The sequence below is a fragment of the Equus caballus genome, chromosome 16 (assembly GCF_041296265.1).
Source record: "Equus caballus isolate H_3958 breed thoroughbred chromosome 16, TB-T2T, whole genome shotgun sequence".
In the NCBI taxonomy this organism is placed as follows: Eukaryota; Metazoa; Chordata; class Mammalia; order Perissodactyla; family Equidae; genus Equus; species Equus caballus.
Window position 1 is genome coordinate 80,709,126 of NC_091699.1, and position 20,636 is coordinate 80,729,761.

General features: G+C 40.2%; 1 protein-coding gene and 1 long non-coding RNA gene across 7 annotated transcripts in view; one reads left to right on the forward strand and one right to left on the reverse strand.

Moving 5' to 3' along the window:
• Positions 1-10,951, reverse strand: part of TOPBP1 (DNA topoisomerase II binding protein 1) — a 59,791-nt gene extending 48,840 nt beyond the window's left edge. For 2 of the 6 annotated variants that reach the window (XM_070238163.1, XM_023620946.2), the window contains exons 1-9: positions 10,770-10,933; positions 10,074-10,164; positions 7,965-8,099; positions 6,336-6,479; positions 5,486-5,667; positions 3,850-4,046; positions 2,681-2,860; positions 1,799-1,953; positions 100-263 (exon numbers count right to left, since the gene is read on the reverse strand). In XM_070238163.1, coding sequence (XP_070094264.1) covers positions 100-263; positions 1,799-1,953; positions 2,681-2,860; positions 3,850-4,046; positions 5,486-5,667; positions 6,336-6,479; positions 7,965-8,099; positions 10,074-10,157 — 1,241 coding nt within the window. In that variant the 5' untranslated portion in view covers positions 10,158-10,164; positions 10,770-10,933. Of the gene's footprint in view, positions 1-99; positions 264-1,798; positions 1,969-2,680; positions 2,861-3,849; positions 4,047-5,485; positions 5,668-6,335; positions 6,480-7,328; positions 7,459-7,964; positions 8,100-10,073; positions 10,165-10,769 lie in introns of all 6 variants that reach the window. The other 4 variants (XM_070238162.1, XM_023620944.2, XM_070238164.1 and 1 more) reach the window with 3 other exon arrangements.
• LOC111768419 (uncharacterized) lies at positions 6,354-11,944 on the forward strand. Its single transcript, XR_002800782.2, has 4 exons — positions 6,354-6,500; positions 9,363-9,572; positions 11,527-11,595; positions 11,763-11,944. It is a non-coding gene; the product is annotated as an uncharacterized lncRNA (long non-coding RNA).
• Positions 11,945-20,636: the final 8,692 nt, after the last annotated feature.

Below are 20,636 nucleotides of genomic sequence, written 5' to 3' on the forward strand. Positions count from 1 at the left end.
ATCGCACTTGCTGTGCAGTTTCCATACTTGCATGGATATGCAATTTTAAGAAAAATCATTACAGAGTAGAAATTGCTTTGAATTAAAAACTGATAGAACCTGTGGGCTGATTTATCCCAAAACTGCTTCAATTCATCGTCATAATCTCCCACAATAACATGAGTTACATCTTCATTGAGCTGATTAAAACGAACTCCGCCTCCACTGTTAATAAGCCTTCTCAGTTTATCTAGCTTTCTGCCACTAAAACCGCAGAGATATATCTGCAAAGAGAGAAAATAGTTACTTTAGATTAATGCATTTAAGACGATTTGTTTCTCTCAATAAAAACTCACTTATTAAAAATATATATCTAAATCCATTGTGTGTAAATAAGACAATTCTTATGTACATTTTTAGATATATTAAGAAGTGGAGGATACTCTGAAACTCCTTCACAACCTCACAGCATTATTACTCTTCAGGGTCTATTTGATAAGCATTCTGAGGCTTTATATAAAATAGAAGCCAGGATACAATATCTTCTGAATATTACTGCACAGAAATTTCTAAAATGCAGGTAGCCTATTAAACTGTAAAGATCTTACTACTTGTGAATTTTAAAGTAATTATAGAAATAAAGTGGAGTTAAATGTCCAAATTCAGAAAATCTAGGTTTAAATTTTGGTTCAGCTGCCAATACTAACCACATGACCATGGCAAGTTACTCAAGCTCTTTAACCCAATTTTCTTACCTATAAATTGAGGTATCTTTTTCACAGAGTTGATTAAACAAGAAAATTTAAGGCAAAAAGCTGAGCACAATGCTTTGAGGATAACGCATATGCAATAATTTGATTTATTTTTAACTATCAGCATATATTTAAACCAATTTAATCAATATAAAAATCTTTTTCATCTTTTACATAATGTGTCATTTAAAAAATTTCTTAAGAATGATAAATCTATTCCTAACTGCATTTATATCCCAAACTAAATAACCTCCATTACTAGAATATATTTTAACAAAAATGTGGAATTATACACTTCCTATAAGTAAAGAATAATTAAACGTCATATTCAGAATTAGAATAGTCTAGGATAAAAGATTATAAAGGACACTTTCTGTTCTGCTAGTAAGTTGTTAAGTTTTAAAAGTATAGAAGGGTGAGGTAATCTGCCCAATTTCCTTTCTTAGCAACAAAATAGGGTTAAATCTTTGCTGCTCTTTGAGAATTAACACATAGCCTACTGATTCTACAAGTAGGAAGATACTCAGTAAGTATTCAACTCTAGGAGACCTATAGCATGTTTCCATCAAGGCACTGATAAGATAGTTATTCAAACACTAAAAAACTAAACAGCCCAAGAAATATTAAACAAAGCAGTGGGTCTAATGGTTAGGGATACAGGCTTTGGAGTGGATGGCTGGCTACTTAAAGTCTGTATGACTCTGAACAAGAATTTTAATCCTCTACATCTCAGCCTCAGGATAACATCCATTTTAGAGTTATTTGTGAGAATTTATACAACATATTAACAATATATATAAAATGATTAGCACAGTATGTAGCATATTATAAAATTTAATAAATAATAGTTATAGAACTCTGAAGGATGACAGATGAAGGTACATCCCAGGCAGAGGCACCCTGACAGCTGAAGGATGAACATGGCCTAATCAGTGCATCTACTTAGCTAGAGTGGAGGGTTTATGTAGATAAAGAGCAAACTCAACTCTGAGGGGTCTTCAAAGTCAGGCTAGGAAGTTCTAATGTATATTATCACTTATTGCATTTATTACAGAATAAAGACATACCCGACAACCATCTAATAAATCTTCAGGTGCCTGAAATGCACTGATGTCCAGATTTTCTAGATTTTCAAGTGTAGGCTCCACTTTACTATTAAGAACTGAATTACATATCGATTCATTTATGCAACTTGCATTGATGTTGGAAATATGGCTGACATCTGAAAGAGTACGACCTATGTATTAAAAAAAATGTATAAATTTACAGAGATAAAATAATTGTGATTACTATTTTCCTATAGATTAACTTTTCTTAAACACAAAGGGCTATGAACAATTTCCAAAGGAAGATACAAATGCTTCTACTGAAATCTCGTGGGCAAAGTATGAAAACTGAAAACAAAACTAAGTTTCCTATCTCATTTAAACGAAAACACATTTAATATATTTTTTCTTAATAGTTGCTTGCTTCTGATAAAAAATCTGAAGTTGTCGGTTATAAGGTCCAAGAAGCTTATATTTGAAAAAAATTTACATTTGCTAAGCTGCCAACACAGCACCTACAGAACAGAAACAGCTTTAAATTTTATACGAATACAGATATCTATAATAATTGCAGTGAATAAAATGTACTAATATTTGCACATCAGTTGAGGTTTAAAAAATTAATTCTTTTAAGTCTTTATCTATTAGTATTCTTAATTTCTCTAATCATCTTTTGCATTTTGTATCATTTGCATCAGGGTATGAAAGAAAGTACGCTTTCACTATAAAAAAAAAATCAGAAGTTCTGGACTAATATTTTGTACAATTTGGTTGTTTTATTACACACTTATGCCTGGAAGCATTCCCAACTGCATCTCACTGATCCTAGTAACAAATCAATTCTTACATAAAAAACTGATTGCCTTCAAAATGATCATTTACTTTAATCCCAATGAGACTTACCGTCACCTGTAGTGATCTGGCCAGTAGGAGTTGAAGTATCAGGCATAGCCTTTGTTTCTGGTCTAGGTTCTGTCCTGTATATGGATTCATCCTGACAAAAACCTTTCTCAACACTGTCAAAAAACCATTTCGTGGTCACACAGTGTACATTCCATCTCTTGGCACATTCATATTTTTGACCTATCATGTTCGTTAAGAGAGAGAGAGAGAAATTCAAATCATTAAAATCTATCTTTGTAGAAATATTCAAATTATGATAGAGTATTAAAAAAAACTCACCAGAGACAAAATTAGTTACCAGTAATTACTCTTAAAAACTATGCCATACAGCATATTAAAAAGTAATATTTTAGGGGGCAGGCCCCGTGGCCTAGTGGTTGAGTTTCCTGCGCTCTGCTTCGGCGGCCCAGGGTTTCACCAGTTTGGATCCTGGGCGTGGACATGGCACTGCTCATCAAACCATGCTGAGGCAGCGTCCCACATACCACAACTAGAAGGACCCACAACTAAAAATACACAACTATGTACCGGGGGGCTTTGGGAAGAAAAAGGAAAAACGAAATCTTCGAAAAAATAAAAATAAAAAAATAATAAAAAGTAAAAACATAAAAAAAATATTCTCTAGAATAAAGATTGTAGAACACCAAAATGAACTGCAATTTTAAGGAATTCTTATTGATAATGTATTTTTCTAATAACTGCCTCATGTTCTGCAAGGTGTATCTTCAAGTCAAAACTTCTAGTTCATTTAGTAAAGCTGATACACTCAATTAAAAACTAAGTCAAGCCTTTTAAATTTGTCATTACAAAGAAATGTAATTTAGCTATATCTATTAGCTTTCTTGTTATTGATGCAAATTTCTTCTCAATTATTTGGTAACTGTGTAGGGGAGTTTTTTTTTAAAAAGCAAAAGATCTGATAATAAATTTAGATAAAACACCACTGGAAATTTTTGCTTCTTTATATTTATTCAATGACCTGGATAAACACTAGGAGAGTCATGTAATTTTTCTACAGATTGTGAAACAAACTATCTTTGCAAGATGTTAGGGAAAAACTATCATACTAAATTTATGACACGTCAGAAGCAAAAGCTATACTGTAAAGACTTTAAAATGTTAAATACTAGAGAAAATTTTGCATTTGTCCATTTGGGAAACAGTTTTACCTTTCGGTTCTTGCACAATGAGGTGTGTACATTCATTCATTTTCAACTGCCCCATGTATTGACCTCCATGCTTAATCGTGAGTTGCTGAACTGCCTTCCTCTCTAAGCCACACAAGCCAGTCACACAGATTATACAACCAAGAAAGACAGGACACTTGAAGTCTTCCACGTTTATATCAGTGTATCTAGCTATTTTCCTGGGGAAAACAAATGATAAAAAGGAAAAAAATTTAACATGTTAAATATACCAGATAGTTTAAAATTTACCAGAATAACGACAAACAACAGAAATATCACTAATACTTTCCTCATTTTTTAGGATTTTAATCACTTTTAAGATAAGGGGAATGGGGACACACACTCAGAATTACACTAACTGATCATCTAGCTCAACATCATCTCTAGTGAAAAATAATGTTTCAGACGGCGTCTCTCAAATAAAACTGTTTGAAGGGAAAAATATATATTTCATTAACTCTAAGTCCATGCTGATCAAAGTGGGGTGTATTTTTCAATAAGTCTGAATCTCCACCTAAAAACCCAAAGATTCTTTAGTTACCTACTTAAATAACGGACTTTTCATCCTTCCATTATAGTATATAAATAATAAGCCATGATTTTTGGCAGAACACCAACAATATCGATATCATCCTGTTGCCATTCTAGGCAGATGTGCTGAAGAAACAGCCAGGCTGGGAGTGAGGGTGCCAAGGGGGAGATATATTTAGGATGTCCTGGATGGTATTGAAAGGAAGACCAGAAAAATGCCTATTTAATTCAAACAATGGCACCTGGACTTAGGGTTGCTAATCTAGTTTTAGGGGAAAATCAATTCTGGCCCTTGAAATAGCTCTAAGCTCCATGAGGGCAGGGATGCTATCCTGTTTTGATCACTACGTATATCTAATGCCTAGCTCAGGCCAGGTACATAAAATGAGCTCTACTGACATTCACTCAGGGACTGGCCCCATGGCATAGTGGTTAAGCTCACGTGCTCTGCTTTGATGGCCTGGGGTTTGCAGGTTCAGGTGCCGGGTGCGGGCCTATGCACTACTTATCAAGCCATGCTATGGCTGGCATACCACATAGAAAAAATAGAGGAAGCTGGGCAGAGATGCTAGCTCAGAGCTAATCTTCCTCAGCAAAAAAAAAAAAAAAAAAAAAGTGTATAACTCACTATATTTTTTTAAAAAATTTACTGAATGATCACATCTCAGTTAATGGCTTTTACATATGTTTATATCCAACATTACATATGCTCCCTTTGGGAGGGAGTACGACTGCCAAAATGATTAATTTACATACGAGCACAGTATTAAAGAATAATGCAACAGAAGAGTTACAGTTGCCACACTAATTATCTTAAGTATTTCACAAGCATTTTCTGCTAAAAACAATTTTATTATCAAAGCATTTCTTACCTTGCAGCTAATACTAACCCCATAGTTCATTCTACCTATCAACTTATACCTCGTTTGTTTTCATTGGAGAAAACAGTAATAACCCCATTTTTCTCCCTGAATAACAAATCCAAAGTGGATACTATAAAACCTCCCCTATGAAAACCCACAATATGCCAAAATGATTGAATGTACCACTTTTTCAAATCTACAAAATATCTAAATGTCTTTCTTACTTCTCCTGGGACTTCTCCCAAAGTGTTTTTACCCAGGAAGGAAGCAAAATAGGTTTCTTCAGGTTCGCAGCAACTAAATATTTCTTGCTGCCAACTTCTCCTGCAATAAGGTGAGTGACTGATACATTAAGGTCTCTGTATACGCGTCCGCCCATCATTTGTACATATTTATGAACTTCTTCCTGTGGCCCCAAAAGAAAATGCATTATTAATACTGAAGCAAATCATCTCTCTCCCTTTTTTACACGACATCCTATAAATATCTTTTGTTGTTGTTAGCTTGAATACACAAATGTTTCTCACCACTACGAAGTTAAATAATTAACTAAATTACTTTTTGGAAGATAAATATGAATTATAAATAAATTTTATATATTATTTTCCTAAATTTATCCCTTTCAGCTCCATGAATTTATTAAACTATGTTGCTTCCATAATAAACAATATATTTTAATATACCATACGTATGTTTTAAACAATATAAATTATATGTATAATATATAAGAAAAATACATTTTAAATCTCTCTCTCAGAATCCTTTTTTTTGATTAACCATCTATGGTGGAAAAATCCAAGCGATTCAAAAATAAACTCATCAACCACGTAGGGAAAAAAGTGACTTTCCTTTTAAATTAAAAGAAAAAACCTTAATTTGCCAGTTTTCAATACAACAGATTCCACTGCATTCAATTTACTAAAAAATAAAAAAAGATATACATTGCTGTATAGTAACTTTGTTATAAGTCATGAACACCAAAACTTAAAGGTCTTTCAAAGTATCTCCTACACAGTGAAAAATGAAGTGTGGAAATAAACAAATACACGTTATGATATTCCTCTCAACACCTACTCTTTTCTCTTTTTCCAGGCTTGTACAAGATACGGTTACATCAGACATAACCATATTATAAACTGGATGTTCGGCTCTTGGAACACATCGCTGGTGCTGCATACAAAATATGACTACTTGAGGACCAACAATTCTGCAGCCAAGCTACAAAAAAGAAAAAGTTTGGTAAGTAGAAAAAGACCTCCAGTCTTATAAAATTACATTTCGTAATATTTACCAACTCTTTACAGAAGTTGATGACCACTACAGAAAAATCACCAAATTGTTGTAAGAAAAAAAAACAAAGACCATTGTATAATTTCTCAGACACACTACACATTAAATAAACACACACAAAAGCTAATCAAACAACGCAGGCTATCAAAAGAAATAAGCTTCAAGAGCCACGCTCACTCAAAATTGCCATCGAAACTTTAATCTCTGAAACAAACACATTCTTAATAATAGGGGATATGAGTAACATTCTTATACTATAATAATTAGGTATATCCATAATACTTTTCAAATGAAACACCCAGCCAGTGAAGCAGTTTAAAAGTGTAAGAGCCTCCTCTAAAATACTTATGTCACAAAGAAATGTACCATCCTAGGCAGTTTCTATGTTTGTGTTTTAAACACTTTGTCTGCAACTCAATGTCTTTCCAAGCAAGACCCACAAAGACTTTTCCTAAGATACTGCAGGTTACTCAAAAAATGACCTTTCATTTTCATTGATAATTGAGCTAATAAAGATGACAGTCTTGATCATCACCAGCACATTCAAGCCAGACTAAAAAGCCTACAATTGCCAAAGTCACCAGGGCACGACTGATTTAAATACATAGGGTAAATGATTATTGCTATCCTTTTGGTCAGTCATGAGAAAAGTGAGTTTTTGATGCTATTGGTTCTGACAAGCAGTGTTATTTCCAAAAGGAGGGTAAGACCAACAGTGCTTTTGGCAAAAGTGGGCACAGACCTTCCATAAATCGTACACATACTGCATCTACCTACTCTTCTATGTTTTCTTCTCCTTCAAACAAGAATCACTTCTCTGTAATGTGGATGGAATTACAGCCAGTTTACTTTTATTTCAAGGCTTCTCTGTTGTCCAGACACCAAAAAAGTAATGAGTCAGTAGACTCTAGAATCAACAAAAAGAAATAAGATGGCTCATTGGTATATTAGCAGTACTCACCCCCTAAATGCTTCCTTTCAGCATGTAATTTTTCAGACCCTCTACAAGGCAGAGGTACTAAAATTTGGCATGCAAAAGCACACAGGAAAGACAGTAAGTACCAAGTGTTACGTGGAGGGCCTTTCCTACTCTTTATCAGTTCTCCCTGAAATAGCTCCCAATCAAACTGAGTTCAAGGACAGCAGAACTCCATCACTAAACTGTTTCATTACTATAGGGCTCACTTATACTAAGCGAAGTTAAATCCCCTGAAACAGGAAAAGTACATATAACAAAAGCCTACTGTAACATAATTAGCCTTTAAAAATACTATTCTCATTTCCCAAAAGCAAAAGATCCCTCTGGATTCATAATGTGCATAATACTTCATGATCAGTAAAGAACTATGTTCACTGGAGCACAAACAAACCAAAAAACAGATTACCAAAGGAACACACTAAAAGTTAGCAAACCTTTCTGAGGTGATCAAAGACAATGCCACTAAAAGGGTCACAGATATAAAGTGATCGATCATTCTCCCTTATCTTCAATGCCTCTTCTTCTGTAATAATCTGAAGATATTCTTCTGATTGGAACTCTTTTATTGACTGAAAGAAGAATGAAATAAGAAGACACCAGAAATTATTCACTGGTATTTAAGTCCTATGAATTCTATTTTCAAAATCCATCTCAATCTAGCTTTTTCCCTCTTGAAAGCTACCATCATTTGTCACCTGGCCCTCTGCAGACGTCTCCAAAGTGGTTCCTTCTCTCTCCCTTGCCTTAAATCTATGCTCCGTGCAGGAGCTAGTAATCAGGTCATGTCATTCCCTGCTCAAAAACTTCCAAGAGCTTCCCACCACACTCAATAAAATCCACGTTCCTTACAATGGCCTACAGACCTGAGTCTCAGCCCTGCCCATCTCCCCTCTGACCTTCTACCGCTCATCCCTCTTGCTTACTCTAGCCACTCCTGTTTTCTTCTAGGCCTGGAACAAGCTAAGCAGGACCTCATGGAGAGGCTTTGCTCTGGCTCCCACTGCCTGGAATACTCTTCTCCCAGGCATTCACCTGACTTGATCCCCCACTTCAATCAGATCTGCTCAAATGTCACCTCCTCAGACATGCCTTTCCTGATCGTGCCTCCTAAAATACGCTTCCCCATCCCTCTAGTCTATTTTATGAAGAAAAATAACATTGATATTACGTATATAGAGGTTTTATATAGAGTCTCCTTTATAAGAATGACAGTTTCATCATCTACCTTGTTTGCCACCATATCCTGGCACCTAGTAAGCACTCATTTTCTGAACCAATCTTGAAGTTCTTATGTTAAATAGTTAAGAGTGATCCTTTTAAACGGTTAATTCAGATCATGTTACTCTTCTGATTAAACCCCTCCAGTGGCTCTCCATCTCACCGAAAGAAAAAGCTAAAGTGTTTACAATGGTCCACATGGCCCTACACGATCCCTTTACTCTTACTCTCTGAAGCATCCCTTAATATTCTCCCCCCACCCTTTGCTCACCACACTAGAGCCACACTATATTGGACAGACTCTCCAAGCACTTTCCCAGGGGCCTGTGTACGCTTGTTCCCTCTGCCTGAATCTTTCTTCCCCAGATATCCACACGGCTACCTCACCTCCTCCAAGTGTACTCAAACATCATCTTTTCCACAAAGCCTACCCTGATCACACTCTATTTAAAATCGTAACCTTCTCTTCTCCTTCTCCCCCAACAAACATCCTCCAGAACCCTTAACCTGTTTTGCTCTTTTCTCTTCCCATAGCACTTAGCATCTTGTAACAGACTATATACTTTACTCATTTATCATGTCTGATCAATGTCTATTTCTTCCTGCTGGAACAGAATGTAAGCTGAGAAAGCATGGATCTTTGCCTGCTCTGATCATTGCTGTGTCACAAGTACTAAAATAGTGCTTATCAGATCACGGACATTCAATAAGTACTTGCTGAATGAATGAACTTTAAAGAAAAACGTGCTACATCAGTGCTTCTTAAGACTTGAATGTACACAGGAATCACACTGCGAATCTTGTTAAACTGCAGATTCTAACTGGTAAGTCTGAGGTGGGGCCCTAGGGTCTGCATTTCGAACAAACTGTCAGGCCATGCGAAGGCTGCTGGCGCCTGTGAGTAGCCCGGCTCTATACTACCCTACATCCTCCCATATTCTACTGTAAAGGATGAAACACACTTTTAACAATTAACCAAAAGATGAAGTGTAACCAGTACATGACCGATTCAAATATTTTCAGCACACAAAGGTCTACTCTGGGTAGCAGACAAAAGAAAGCAACTTAATTTTCAAGAAAAGCAGATCTGTCACTTTCAAGAGAAACGTCCTAATAGATTTCAAGCCCCCCAAGATACATAATAATGATATACTTACATCAATTCAAAAATACGTAAGAATGACGTATCTATATTAATGCAGACTACGGCAAATTACTATGAAAATAAGCTGTTATGAAGACATAAAAAGCACAACAAATCAAAAACACTAAAAACAAGAAAATGAATTCACAGATTCAAACAAGCCGTTGTCAACTATCCTTACCTCAAGAGCTTTAAAAAAACATTCAGAATTGTCTGAAGACTTTAAAAACTTCACCAAAAACGGTTCTTTGTCATTCCTGGACATTTTTGAACTGTCAAAATAAAGGAACCATTAACGAGAACAGAAACACATCAAGTACGGAGTTAAATGTTTAAAGCACCTATTTTAATGCACAGACAAGAATGCCTAGAGAGTGGCATTCTGGCCTCGCTCATGGACTCGTCCACGATCTTTTCAAGAAACGCAGGAATGTGGGCAAAGTCAAGGGAAAAGATGACAACACCAATCCTTGCAAATCAGAGAATGAAATTAATGTCCCTACACTGAATACACTGAGGGCCTTTACTATGGGGCTCTAAGTCCCCTAAGCTAAAGGGCATTCAATTGCACTTGGCTTAGGGACACACACAACGAATCTGTCCCCGCGCGTCTCCACGGCCCTCAAAGCCTGTCCACCCCTCGGTAAACGGCTTTTATATAAACCTGGAAGCCAGCTAGCAGGACATGCCGCCTACAGGGCCGGCCGCTCCGGCTCCCCAGCTCCCAGGGAAAGGCCCGGCTCTCGGTGCAGCCGCAGCCACGTCCCTCGGGGCCCGAGTCCCACCGCCCGTCCGAGGGCCGGTTACCAGGGCCGGAACCCCGAGGCCAGAAGAGGCGCCGGGCCCTTCGCTGGGGTCCCGCTCCGGCCGCACTCACCTCGGCGGAGCCTGGGTAGGGGTTGTGGGGCGGCGGGTGGGGTCGGGCGCCCCCCCGGCGCACACCCGCCCGCCCGCCGCGGCGCCCCCTGCCCGAGGCTACGGCAGAACCCGGAAACAGCCGGGGCCGGGAACCGACTTTCGCGCCAACGCGCGGACGCGCCCGCCTCTTCCGTCGGAAGTGACGCCACCGCTGCTGCGGGAGGAGGCGGGGCGTGTTAGTTGGAGAGGGTTCTCGGCGGCCTTGGGCAGCGTCGCCTGGCGCTCAGGGCTTTGAAGGGCTGGCCGGGTCGGCTTGGCATGGTCCAGCGCCCAGGGCTGGGGACCGCGGCTAGGGGCCGCAGTACCTTAGAGGAGGTGCCATCCTGGGCGAAGGAAAGGCAGCGGAGAACAGGGCGTCCTCAGTGTTGTGCACCTGCCGCCTGCCAGGCAGTGCGCGCAAAACCATATATTACCATTCAGAACAAATCTATGGTATCTGCATTTTACAGATGTCAAAGCTGAGGCTTAGGGAAGTTAAATGATGTGTCCAAGGTCACACAGTAAGTTGTAGAATTAAGATGGCGTCCACGTCTTTTTGACTCTACAGCCTGGGTTCTTTCTCCTCCAATGTAGCAGGAATATAGTCACCGCCTAGCACAGCCAAGAGGTCTGAAGGGAAGAAATAAGTCAGGATGACTTGCATTACACGCCTAGTGCAAAGGGGTCTTTGCCAAGACCTCCCCTTTCAATGATCATCTCATTTCCTTTCTCTATAGCTCCCTGAGTGTTGGCGAGATTCTGGGATGGAACCTAATGTTCAAATGGCAAAGATCGGGGGAGAGGAGGTAAAATGGGACGGCAGAATCTTGTTGATGACCAACGACAAGCTGTTTAGTTAGTGTTTCTCCTCGTTTTATTCTTGACTCTTGAGATTGAGAAGCTTATGACGGTGGATTGAGTAAGGTGAGAGTTTAATGCCATATACCTCGATTGTTCTTGTTTTTCTTTTTAGTGCCTACAGATGGCAGTGGGCAGCTTGAGTCTACGTGTGTGCATACACCCGTGGAAGGTGAGTCAGATCAGTAACCCTGGGACTCAAAAATAAAGGCCCGTTGTTGAGGAGAGGGTGAAGAAAGCTTTAGAAATAAATAAAAGTTACTAGAGGTGTAAAAAAAAAAAAAAAAAGAACAAAAAGGAGATGCCACACTTAATTGTAAAGGCGCAAAGCTTCATGAAGCTGTGGTGCTTTACAGTAGATCAAAGACTCCTGCTTGCACTATTCCCGTTTACTCAGCACTCCTCTGGTATGTGGGCATCACTGTCCTGTGCTATGTAGATGGGGAAAGAGAGGCTCAGGGACTGTGTGACTCGCCCAGGGCCACACAGCCAGGATGTGGCCGCACCTGGGCTTGAGAAGAGGCAGCACCATGACTGGAAACCCTGTCCCCTTCCTGACACACCACACTGGTCCTTGTCACATGCTGCCTGCCCTTCTCTGCACGAAGGTCAGCACCCAGGCAGGAGCCCGTTCCTGACATTTCTGGGGCTGAGTGGAGGCCTCTCAAGAGGAGGAGATTCATAGATGCTTCTAATGAAGAGGACGAGGACAATGAGATCAATCCCGTAGGTTTTAGCAGCTGGATTTGAATAGCAGGGGAGTGGATTCGTCTTTAGAGTATGAGACCAGGTGACAGGTTCTCCCATCTGTGTCTCCACATAGGCAGGGAGGGTCTGTATCTGTCCCTGAAGTACCTAATCTTGGGCATTAGCGAGAACAGTGGTTCTCTATCCAGTGTGGTGCCTGGACCAGCTGCCTCAGCATCACCTGAGAACTTCTTAGCAATGAAAGTTTTGGGCCTGACTTTGGACACGCTGAGTCAGGAATTCTGGGGTGGGTTCCAGCGTTCTGTGCTTTAACAAGCCCTCCAGGAGGTTCTGATGCACTTTTTAAAGTTTGCTTGAACAGCAATCGTTTAGGAAAGTGAAATTGGTGACATGGGTTGTGGTCCATGAAGATTTTGGTGAAAACGAAGAATAGTTGTGATGTGCCCTCAGGAAGCTGCCTCAGAAAATGGGTTCAAGGATTAACTTTTCCCTTACCTCCCTGACATTTAGGATCACCCCCCTGTTTCTTTGTCAGTTTTGTCACCTAGAACCAGACACTCCAGACCCTGCTAGGAGTAGGATTAAAGGGAACTTTATCTGTTTGTAGAATGAAAAAACACAGGAAACAAATATGACAAAATAGTTACTTTTAAAATATAGGTGGTGGGAGTATAAGTATTTATTTCTGTTATATTTTACTATATAGAGAAGATTTATCAAAATTAAAAGATAAACTAAAAATAGATTTTCTGAGGGTTTTATATTTATGTTTCCAGAGCTGTAAATGAATAAATATGTATAAATAAAAGGATGTATAGTTTAAAAATGAAATTAGTAAATGATCTTTATTGCTGCAGAAATAGCAGTGCAAAACATTTGTTTAAATGGTTGTCTTCAGTAACTTGGAAGGTAGAGCATAGGCCTACTGAGTCTGCTGAGGTGTAGGAAGAGGAGGCAAAATGGAACGTAAGTGGCACATGTTGGTTGCTACTGGCTGCATTTATTTATTTATTTATTTATTTTTGCTGAGGAAGATTAGCCCTGAGCTAACATCTATTGACGGTCTTCCTCTTTTTTTTTTTTGTATGTGAGCTGCTTCCACAGCATGGCCACTGACAGATGAGTGGTGTAGGTCTGCACCCAGAAACTGAACCTGGGCCACCAGAGCAGAGTGCACCAAACTTAATCACTAGGCCACTGGGGCTCACTCTACTGGCTGCATTTAATTAGATATTATAAGAAAGAGACAAACTCAGGGAAGAATTGGCTTGTTTACAAGCAAAAAATGAAAAGGAATTAAAAAATCCACAAATGTGGCATTTTGCAAGGTTGGAAAAGCTGACTGTATCTAGGCCCTGAAAACAAGAGATAAAGCTGAGAGAGGTTTTTGGCAACAAATGTCCATTACAACCCTTCCATGTAGAAAAGATCTAGTTAAGAATATGGTCCTCCCACCCAAGCTGGGTAGGCATCATCAGTTGAGAGAGAGAGACGTATGGGGCCAAGGATAGCAACCAGGCTTGAAAATTAGTATAGGAGAGAACAGCAGGTGTGGTTACTACCATAGGGGAACAGCTCTGCTATGGCTTCCTGGCAACCTTGCACATATCCACGTAGGCAGAGGTTGGAATTACAGCAAGTCTGAGCCTCAGCTAAACACCATGTGCTCCTGCTGGAACACGAGAGGAATGGAGGCCTCTAAGGAGCTGCTAGCTGGGAGGCCACCTCCCACTTGTCTTCCGCCACCCCGCTCCCCCCCACCCCCGGAAGCTGTCGTCAGGTAGTTTCTCATCACCTCCCAGATTCTGATGAGTTATCGAGTTTTCTGCACCACTCCCCTCAGAATAGAGCTGCAGATTATGAAACCACTTAGCTGCTATCTAATTTGGTTCCTCAGCAATAGGACTTCCCATAATAGCCCATTTTGTCTCAGTGGCATCTTTTTTGGCATCTGGGAGGAGGACCCGGGGAGCCGGCACCTTTGGCTTCTTCTTCTTTTTTCCCATCTATAGAAGTAATAAACCATCTAAATCTAAAAGTGTCTCATGTTTCTTCACCAGTCTAATCAGTCAGGCCTTGCCCTTGCCCTTGCCCTTGTCTCATATGTGAGACGTCCCCCACTACCACGTGAAACTGACTGGAAGCAAATAGACCTGAAGTTTACTAGAGTTTTGAGATAATTGCTTTGTGAAGAAACCAGAAGCCTGGAGTATTCGAACTTTGATACAGTCTTCAAGCTTGCATAGGCAGAAGTGGGTGAAAAGTCATCCAGCCCCCAAGGAGCACAAACTCCTCCATACCTCTCCAGAAATGGCGAGAGAGGATAATGGAAAAGGAAGACCCTCCCAGAGAGAGGTGCCAGGGACCTTAGAGAGCAGTGAGTGAAGGAGCTACTTTCAGAGAGCTGAATCTGAATCTAATCAGGCAGAGGAGCCAGTGCCTGCCCGGTAGGACTTCAGAGTTGATACTGCCCAGCAATGGCTACGGGCCTCCTCTCCTCCCCTTTCTGGAAGGGAGTTTTATTGTAGTTATTCTGTCCCTGCTCCAGCATTGTATATCAGGTATGCAACGGGGCAGGGGAGGGGTGGGCAGCAACTTGCGTTTTTAGTCCATTTGTCACTGGATTCTGGCCTATGGTGGATTCTGGCAGAGACCATTTAGCAGACCCTTAGCTACCCACACATATCCCCTCCACCTTACCACTCTTAAACACATTGGGAAACTTCCAGATGCCAGCATGTGTGTTTGTATGAAGGCATTCTCTGACACCAGGAGTCTGCTTTGCCACCTACACAGTAGGCCAAAGGGCAAGAGGACTTACGACCCATGGAAAAAACCCTCAATGACTGACAGGAATTGGTGTACAAAGACTCTTGTTTGCAAACTCCTGGGATGGGATATTCTACCGTGGCTCTCAGAGTTTCCCCAGTGGAATTAAGCCCTGGTCTCCACATGGTAGCTGACATAATACATCCTTTAGATGCCTTCTTTTTCTTATGTCACTTCCTCATTCTCTTACCTGTGTTTCTTTACTCACTAAACAAAACATTTGAAAAGTCGTGTCTAAAAGTCTGTTTTCTGGGGGAAGTCTAAGACAAAAGATCCAAGATGTGTGCTTCCCTTTCATAGTGCGTGTTGTTGCTGGGAAGAAGTTGCCCAGGCAGGGATTCCAATTCCCCTCCTCTTTGCATCTAGATGTGCTCATGTGCTGAGTTATGGCTAATAGACTACAGGTAGAAGTGATGTTTATTACTTCCAGGCCTGGTCCATAAACAAGACTCTTGTACTACCTTCCACACTCTTCCTTATTCTGGGTGTCAACACACAGGGCGTTCTTGGAAGCCCCATGTTGAAAATGGCAGAGCCTCCCTCCGTCTGGATCTCTGAATGACTGACCAGAACTCTGACGGTGAGCTTCCCACCCCTGCTTCTCCAACAAATTACCACCCCTGCTGCCAATTGGGCTTTATATTAGCCGGAAGTCAACTGCCATCATGTTAAACCATTGAGATTTGGAGCTTCATCTGTTATGGCAGCTAGTACTAACCTAGTCAATTCTGAACTTGGCAAGATTTGGAAAAATGTTTTGCCAATTCAAAAATTGTCTCTGTTACTACAAAGCCCTTGGAAAGAGGAAAGAGTGAGATTACTCCAGAGACACATGCCAGAGGCCACATGGAGAAGAGCATTGACTATGGAAGCAAGCTGCCTAGTTTGAATGCTGGCTCTGATGTGTACTAGTTGTCTGACCTTGGGCAAGTTACTTAACTTCTCTGTGCTTCATTTTCTTCCTGTATGAAATGGGAATGAGAATAGCATTTACCTATAGGGTTACTATAAATTAATATTTGAAAATCAGCTTAGTGCCTGGTACACAGTTCATGATAAATTTACAAATTCTTAATTTTCCAAGGCCATTCTTGCCATGACATCTTTAAATTCTTTCCTACAGGACGATCTTCTACCCTTCTGCTCTGTATTGTGAGAGTTTGTGCCAATGCAACAGAGATGGCTTGAACACTTTGAGTTCCTTCCTTTGCAATATGACCTTGTCCCTGTACATAGGAAGTTTTTGTAGGTTGCTCCACTCAGAGGTCAGAGGGCACCTTGGCCCTGATGGATTTGGGCTGTGTTAGTTTTAGGTGGATCATTAACCTTGAGAGGAATGTTCACCTCTGGACGCTATTTGCTTTTTGTCCACAGGTCTGCAGAGAAGATTGCTCAACCTACTTTTGAGACAGTCATTTATGTGCACTTATTCATCTATTCGATCACTTTTTTTGAGCCCTATGTTATCCCAGGCACTATTTTCCAACCTAGGATTAGCGTGTTGAACAAGAAAAATGTGGTCTCCACTCTCAGAGACCCTATTTCCTTTCAAAGTTATGAATAAATGAAGGAAGGGCTAGGGTAGTTATAAATGAGCACAATAACCTGTGAAATTCATTCATTCAGAAATAATATACTAGAGTTTTAAAAAATGAAAGTTAAAAATTAGTATCTAATGTAGTCCGCACTTGTGCTTGTGTCGTGATGAAGTAGGTTTGCAGGAATTGTGCCCTTGTTGAGTGCATCTACAAGATGTGGATACAGCACCCAAAAAACATCTATTTAAGAGCATTAGACATTAGAGGGGCCAACTTTCTGGAAGGGGAGGGGATAACACAGAGAGGTGAGATGACATTCTGCAGTCACATCTCCCTGGGGGAACCTGCCACTTCTGGGCACAAGGCAAGAGGCATTTGGCTTCACCTGAGCTGGGGGCACTGCTAGCAGAGCTATGGCTGTCCAGGGCTGGAATGACAGAAGTGGAGGCAAGGTTCCAGTGAGAAGGGAGGTGCAGAGAACTAAGCCTGACAGATGACTCATTTTCCCCTTTGGATATTTGGCACAATTTGAAGCTCCATGGATGGGAGGCAAAAGGGACAATTCCACACTGTAGAGGGTCCAAGGAATAGACCCGGTATATTTGTTTCCTATTGCTGCTGTAACAATTACCACAAACTTAGTGGCTTAAAATAACACAAATTTATTATCTTATAGTTCTGTAGGTTGTAAGTGAAAAGTGGGTCTTACTGGGCAAAGTTGAAGGTGTCAGTAGGGCTGTGCTCTTTTCTGAAGGCTTGACAGGAGAATCCATTTTCTTGCCTTTTCCAACTTTAGAGCTGGTCATCTTTCTTGGCTTATGGTCCCACCCACTCCCATCTTCAAAGCCAGGAATGGCAGACTCTTTTGTGTGTGTGTGTGAGGAAGACTAGCCCTGAGCTAACATCTGCTGCCAATCCTCCTCTTTTTGTTGAGGAAGACTGGCCCTGAGCTAACATCCGTGTCCATCTTCCTCTACTTCATATGTGGGACGCCTGCCACAGCATGGCTTGCCAAGCGGTGCCATGTCCGCACCGAGGATCCCAAACAGCGAACACCGGGCCGCCAAAGCGGAACGTGCACTTAACCGCTGTGCCACCGGCTGACCCTCAGGGTCTTTCTTACATTGCAGCACTCAGACGCTAACTCTTTTGGTTCCCTCTTCCACATTTAAAGGACTCTTACGATTACCTTTGCCTACCCAGATAATCCAGGATAATCTCTTTATCCCAAAGCCACCTGATTAGCAACTTTAATTCTAGCTGGAACCTGAATGGCCCTGCCACGAAATGCAACATTTCCACAGTTTGTGGGTTAGGACATGGACATCTTCGGGGGGGCCATTATTCTGTCTACCACACCAGGCTTTCAGTTGGCATTAGAGAGGCCACCCAAACTGCAACCTAGCCTTGGTTCAGCCTGATCTGAGTGGATCAAAGTGATCAGTCCTCATTTTATTTTCTTAAAAGACTGAATGTACCTTGGAAATGATGTATATCATCTGGAGCTTCTAAAAAATTTCGTACACAATGTCCAGTTGTTCAAGCAAAAAGTAAAAGGCATGCCAAGAGAACTATATGTCCAAAAAACTGATAGAAAGACACATAAAATAAATATACCTCCAAATAATCCAGATATTTCAATTAGCAGACAGACAAGGACCCTTAAAAACTATGATCAATAAGGCCAAGAAAATAGAGTAAAGTGTGGTGAAAACAGGGGAAAAGATGGTGAAAATAGTAGAAAGGATGGAGAATTTCATCAGAGAATTGGAGTATATCAATAAGAAATCAAATGGAAATTCTAGAAGTGAAAAAGGCAATAATTCCACTCCAGATGCAAAAAAAAGTATCCTGGCACTTTCTGTCTGTATGACTGTGGCAGCCAAGATTGAGTGAGGGAATCCAGGAACTACAAAAACATGGAAAGACAATTTTTATAACTCGGAAGTAACCTCATAAGCAACAAAGAGCCTGTTTTACTCCAGAAGAGAATCTAAGATGTGAGTTTACTTGAAAAAGGCAATAATTGATGTTAATTTCTTGATAAATGAATTTAAGAGTACAATAGATGCACAGAAGAGAGGATTAGTAAACTGGAAGACAGGTCAATATAAAACTAAAGCACAGTGAGAAAAAAAGAAAGAATAGAAATACAGAAAAAGCATGATATATGTGCGTATTTTAAGAAGATTACTACACATAGGATTATAGTCACAGAAGTAGAAGAAACAAGAGGCAAGAGGAACATTTAAACAAATAATGGCTGAGAATTTTCTAAAAGCGATGAAAAACAGTTCATATATTCATAGCTAGAGTAAAGTCACAGTAAGGCACATCAGGGACAAACCAAAGAAAATAAAGAAGATGATGAGAATATTTTAAAAGCAGCCAGAGGAAAAAGACACATTACCTTCAAAGGAGCAACAGTTGACTTAGTTGACTTCTCAACAGAAATTATGGACAAAAGAAAACAATAAAATGACATTATTAAAGTTAAGGAAGAAAATAATTAACAGAGTACAATATTATACTGAGTGGGGCAAAAACATCGTACAAAACTGTTAGTTAAAAACATTTAAAACTGTGGGAAAATTCTTTGCTAGATTTGTACTAAGGGAAAAGAATTTTTTTTTTAATTTTTATTTTTCCTTTTTCTCCCAAAGCCCCCCAGTATATAGTTGTGTATTTTCAGTTGTGAGTCCTTCTAGTTGTGGCATGTGGGACGCCGCCTCAGCATGGCTTGATGAGCGGTGCCATGTCCGCACCCAGGACTTGAACCGGTGAAACCCTGGGCCACCGAAGTGGAGCGCACGAACTTAACCACTCAGCCATGGGGCCGGCCCCCGGAATTCTTCAGACAGAATAAAAATGACCCCAGATGGAAAGATAGAAATTGAGGAAGGAGTGGAGAGCAGTGAAAAGAGGAAATATGTGGTTGTAAATAAATATTGACTTAATAATATTTTATGACATTCCAAAGTATAAATGTAATTAAAAGTGCATAACAATAACACAGCAGACAGAAGAGAGGAAATGCACTTAAAATGTTATAAAGTCCATAGCATTAGCAAGGAACTTGTAGAAGTGATAGTGTTTTTACACTATGATAAATCAAGGGTGTGTGTTGTAATCTATTGGGTATTCACTAAAAGAAAAGGAAAAGAATATGTAATTAACAAGTGAATAGAGGGGAAAGGATGGACAAATTAAAAGATTGATTAATCTAACAGAAGACAAGAGAAGAAAGGGAACATAAAACAGGTTAGCCAAGGGGCTGCCCCGTGGCCGAGTGGTTAAGTTGGTGCGCTCCGCTTCAGTGGCCCCAGGGTTTTGCCGATTAGAATCCTGGGCGCGGACATGGCACCGCTAGTCAAGCCATGCTGAGGCGGCATCCCACATGCCACAAGTAGAAGGACCCACAACTAAAAATACACAACTATGTACTGGGGGCTTTGGGGAGAAAAAGGAAAAATAAAATCTTTTTTAAAAAAAAAGGTTAGCCAAGTAGAAAGCAAATCCGTCATGCTCTGCATAACGATCTCTCAGTCAAAAATGAACTGCACATATGACAGTGGTCTCATAAAATTAGTACCATATAGCCTAGGTGTGTAGTAGGCTATACCATCTAGGCTTGTGTGAGTACACACTATGATGTTCACACAACGATGAGACCGCTTAACGACAAATTTCTCAAATATATTCCCATGGTTAAGTGATGCATCTCCGTAGTAAGGCGGTGAATAACACCAAAATATATCAGTAATTACATTAAATGTCAACAAACTATATATGCCAATTAAAAGTCTAAGATGAGGGGCTGGTCCCGTGGTGCAGCAGTTAAGTTTGCACATTCCGCTTTGGCAGCCTGGGGTTCGCTGGTTCGGATCCCGGCTGTGGACCTATGCACTGCTTAT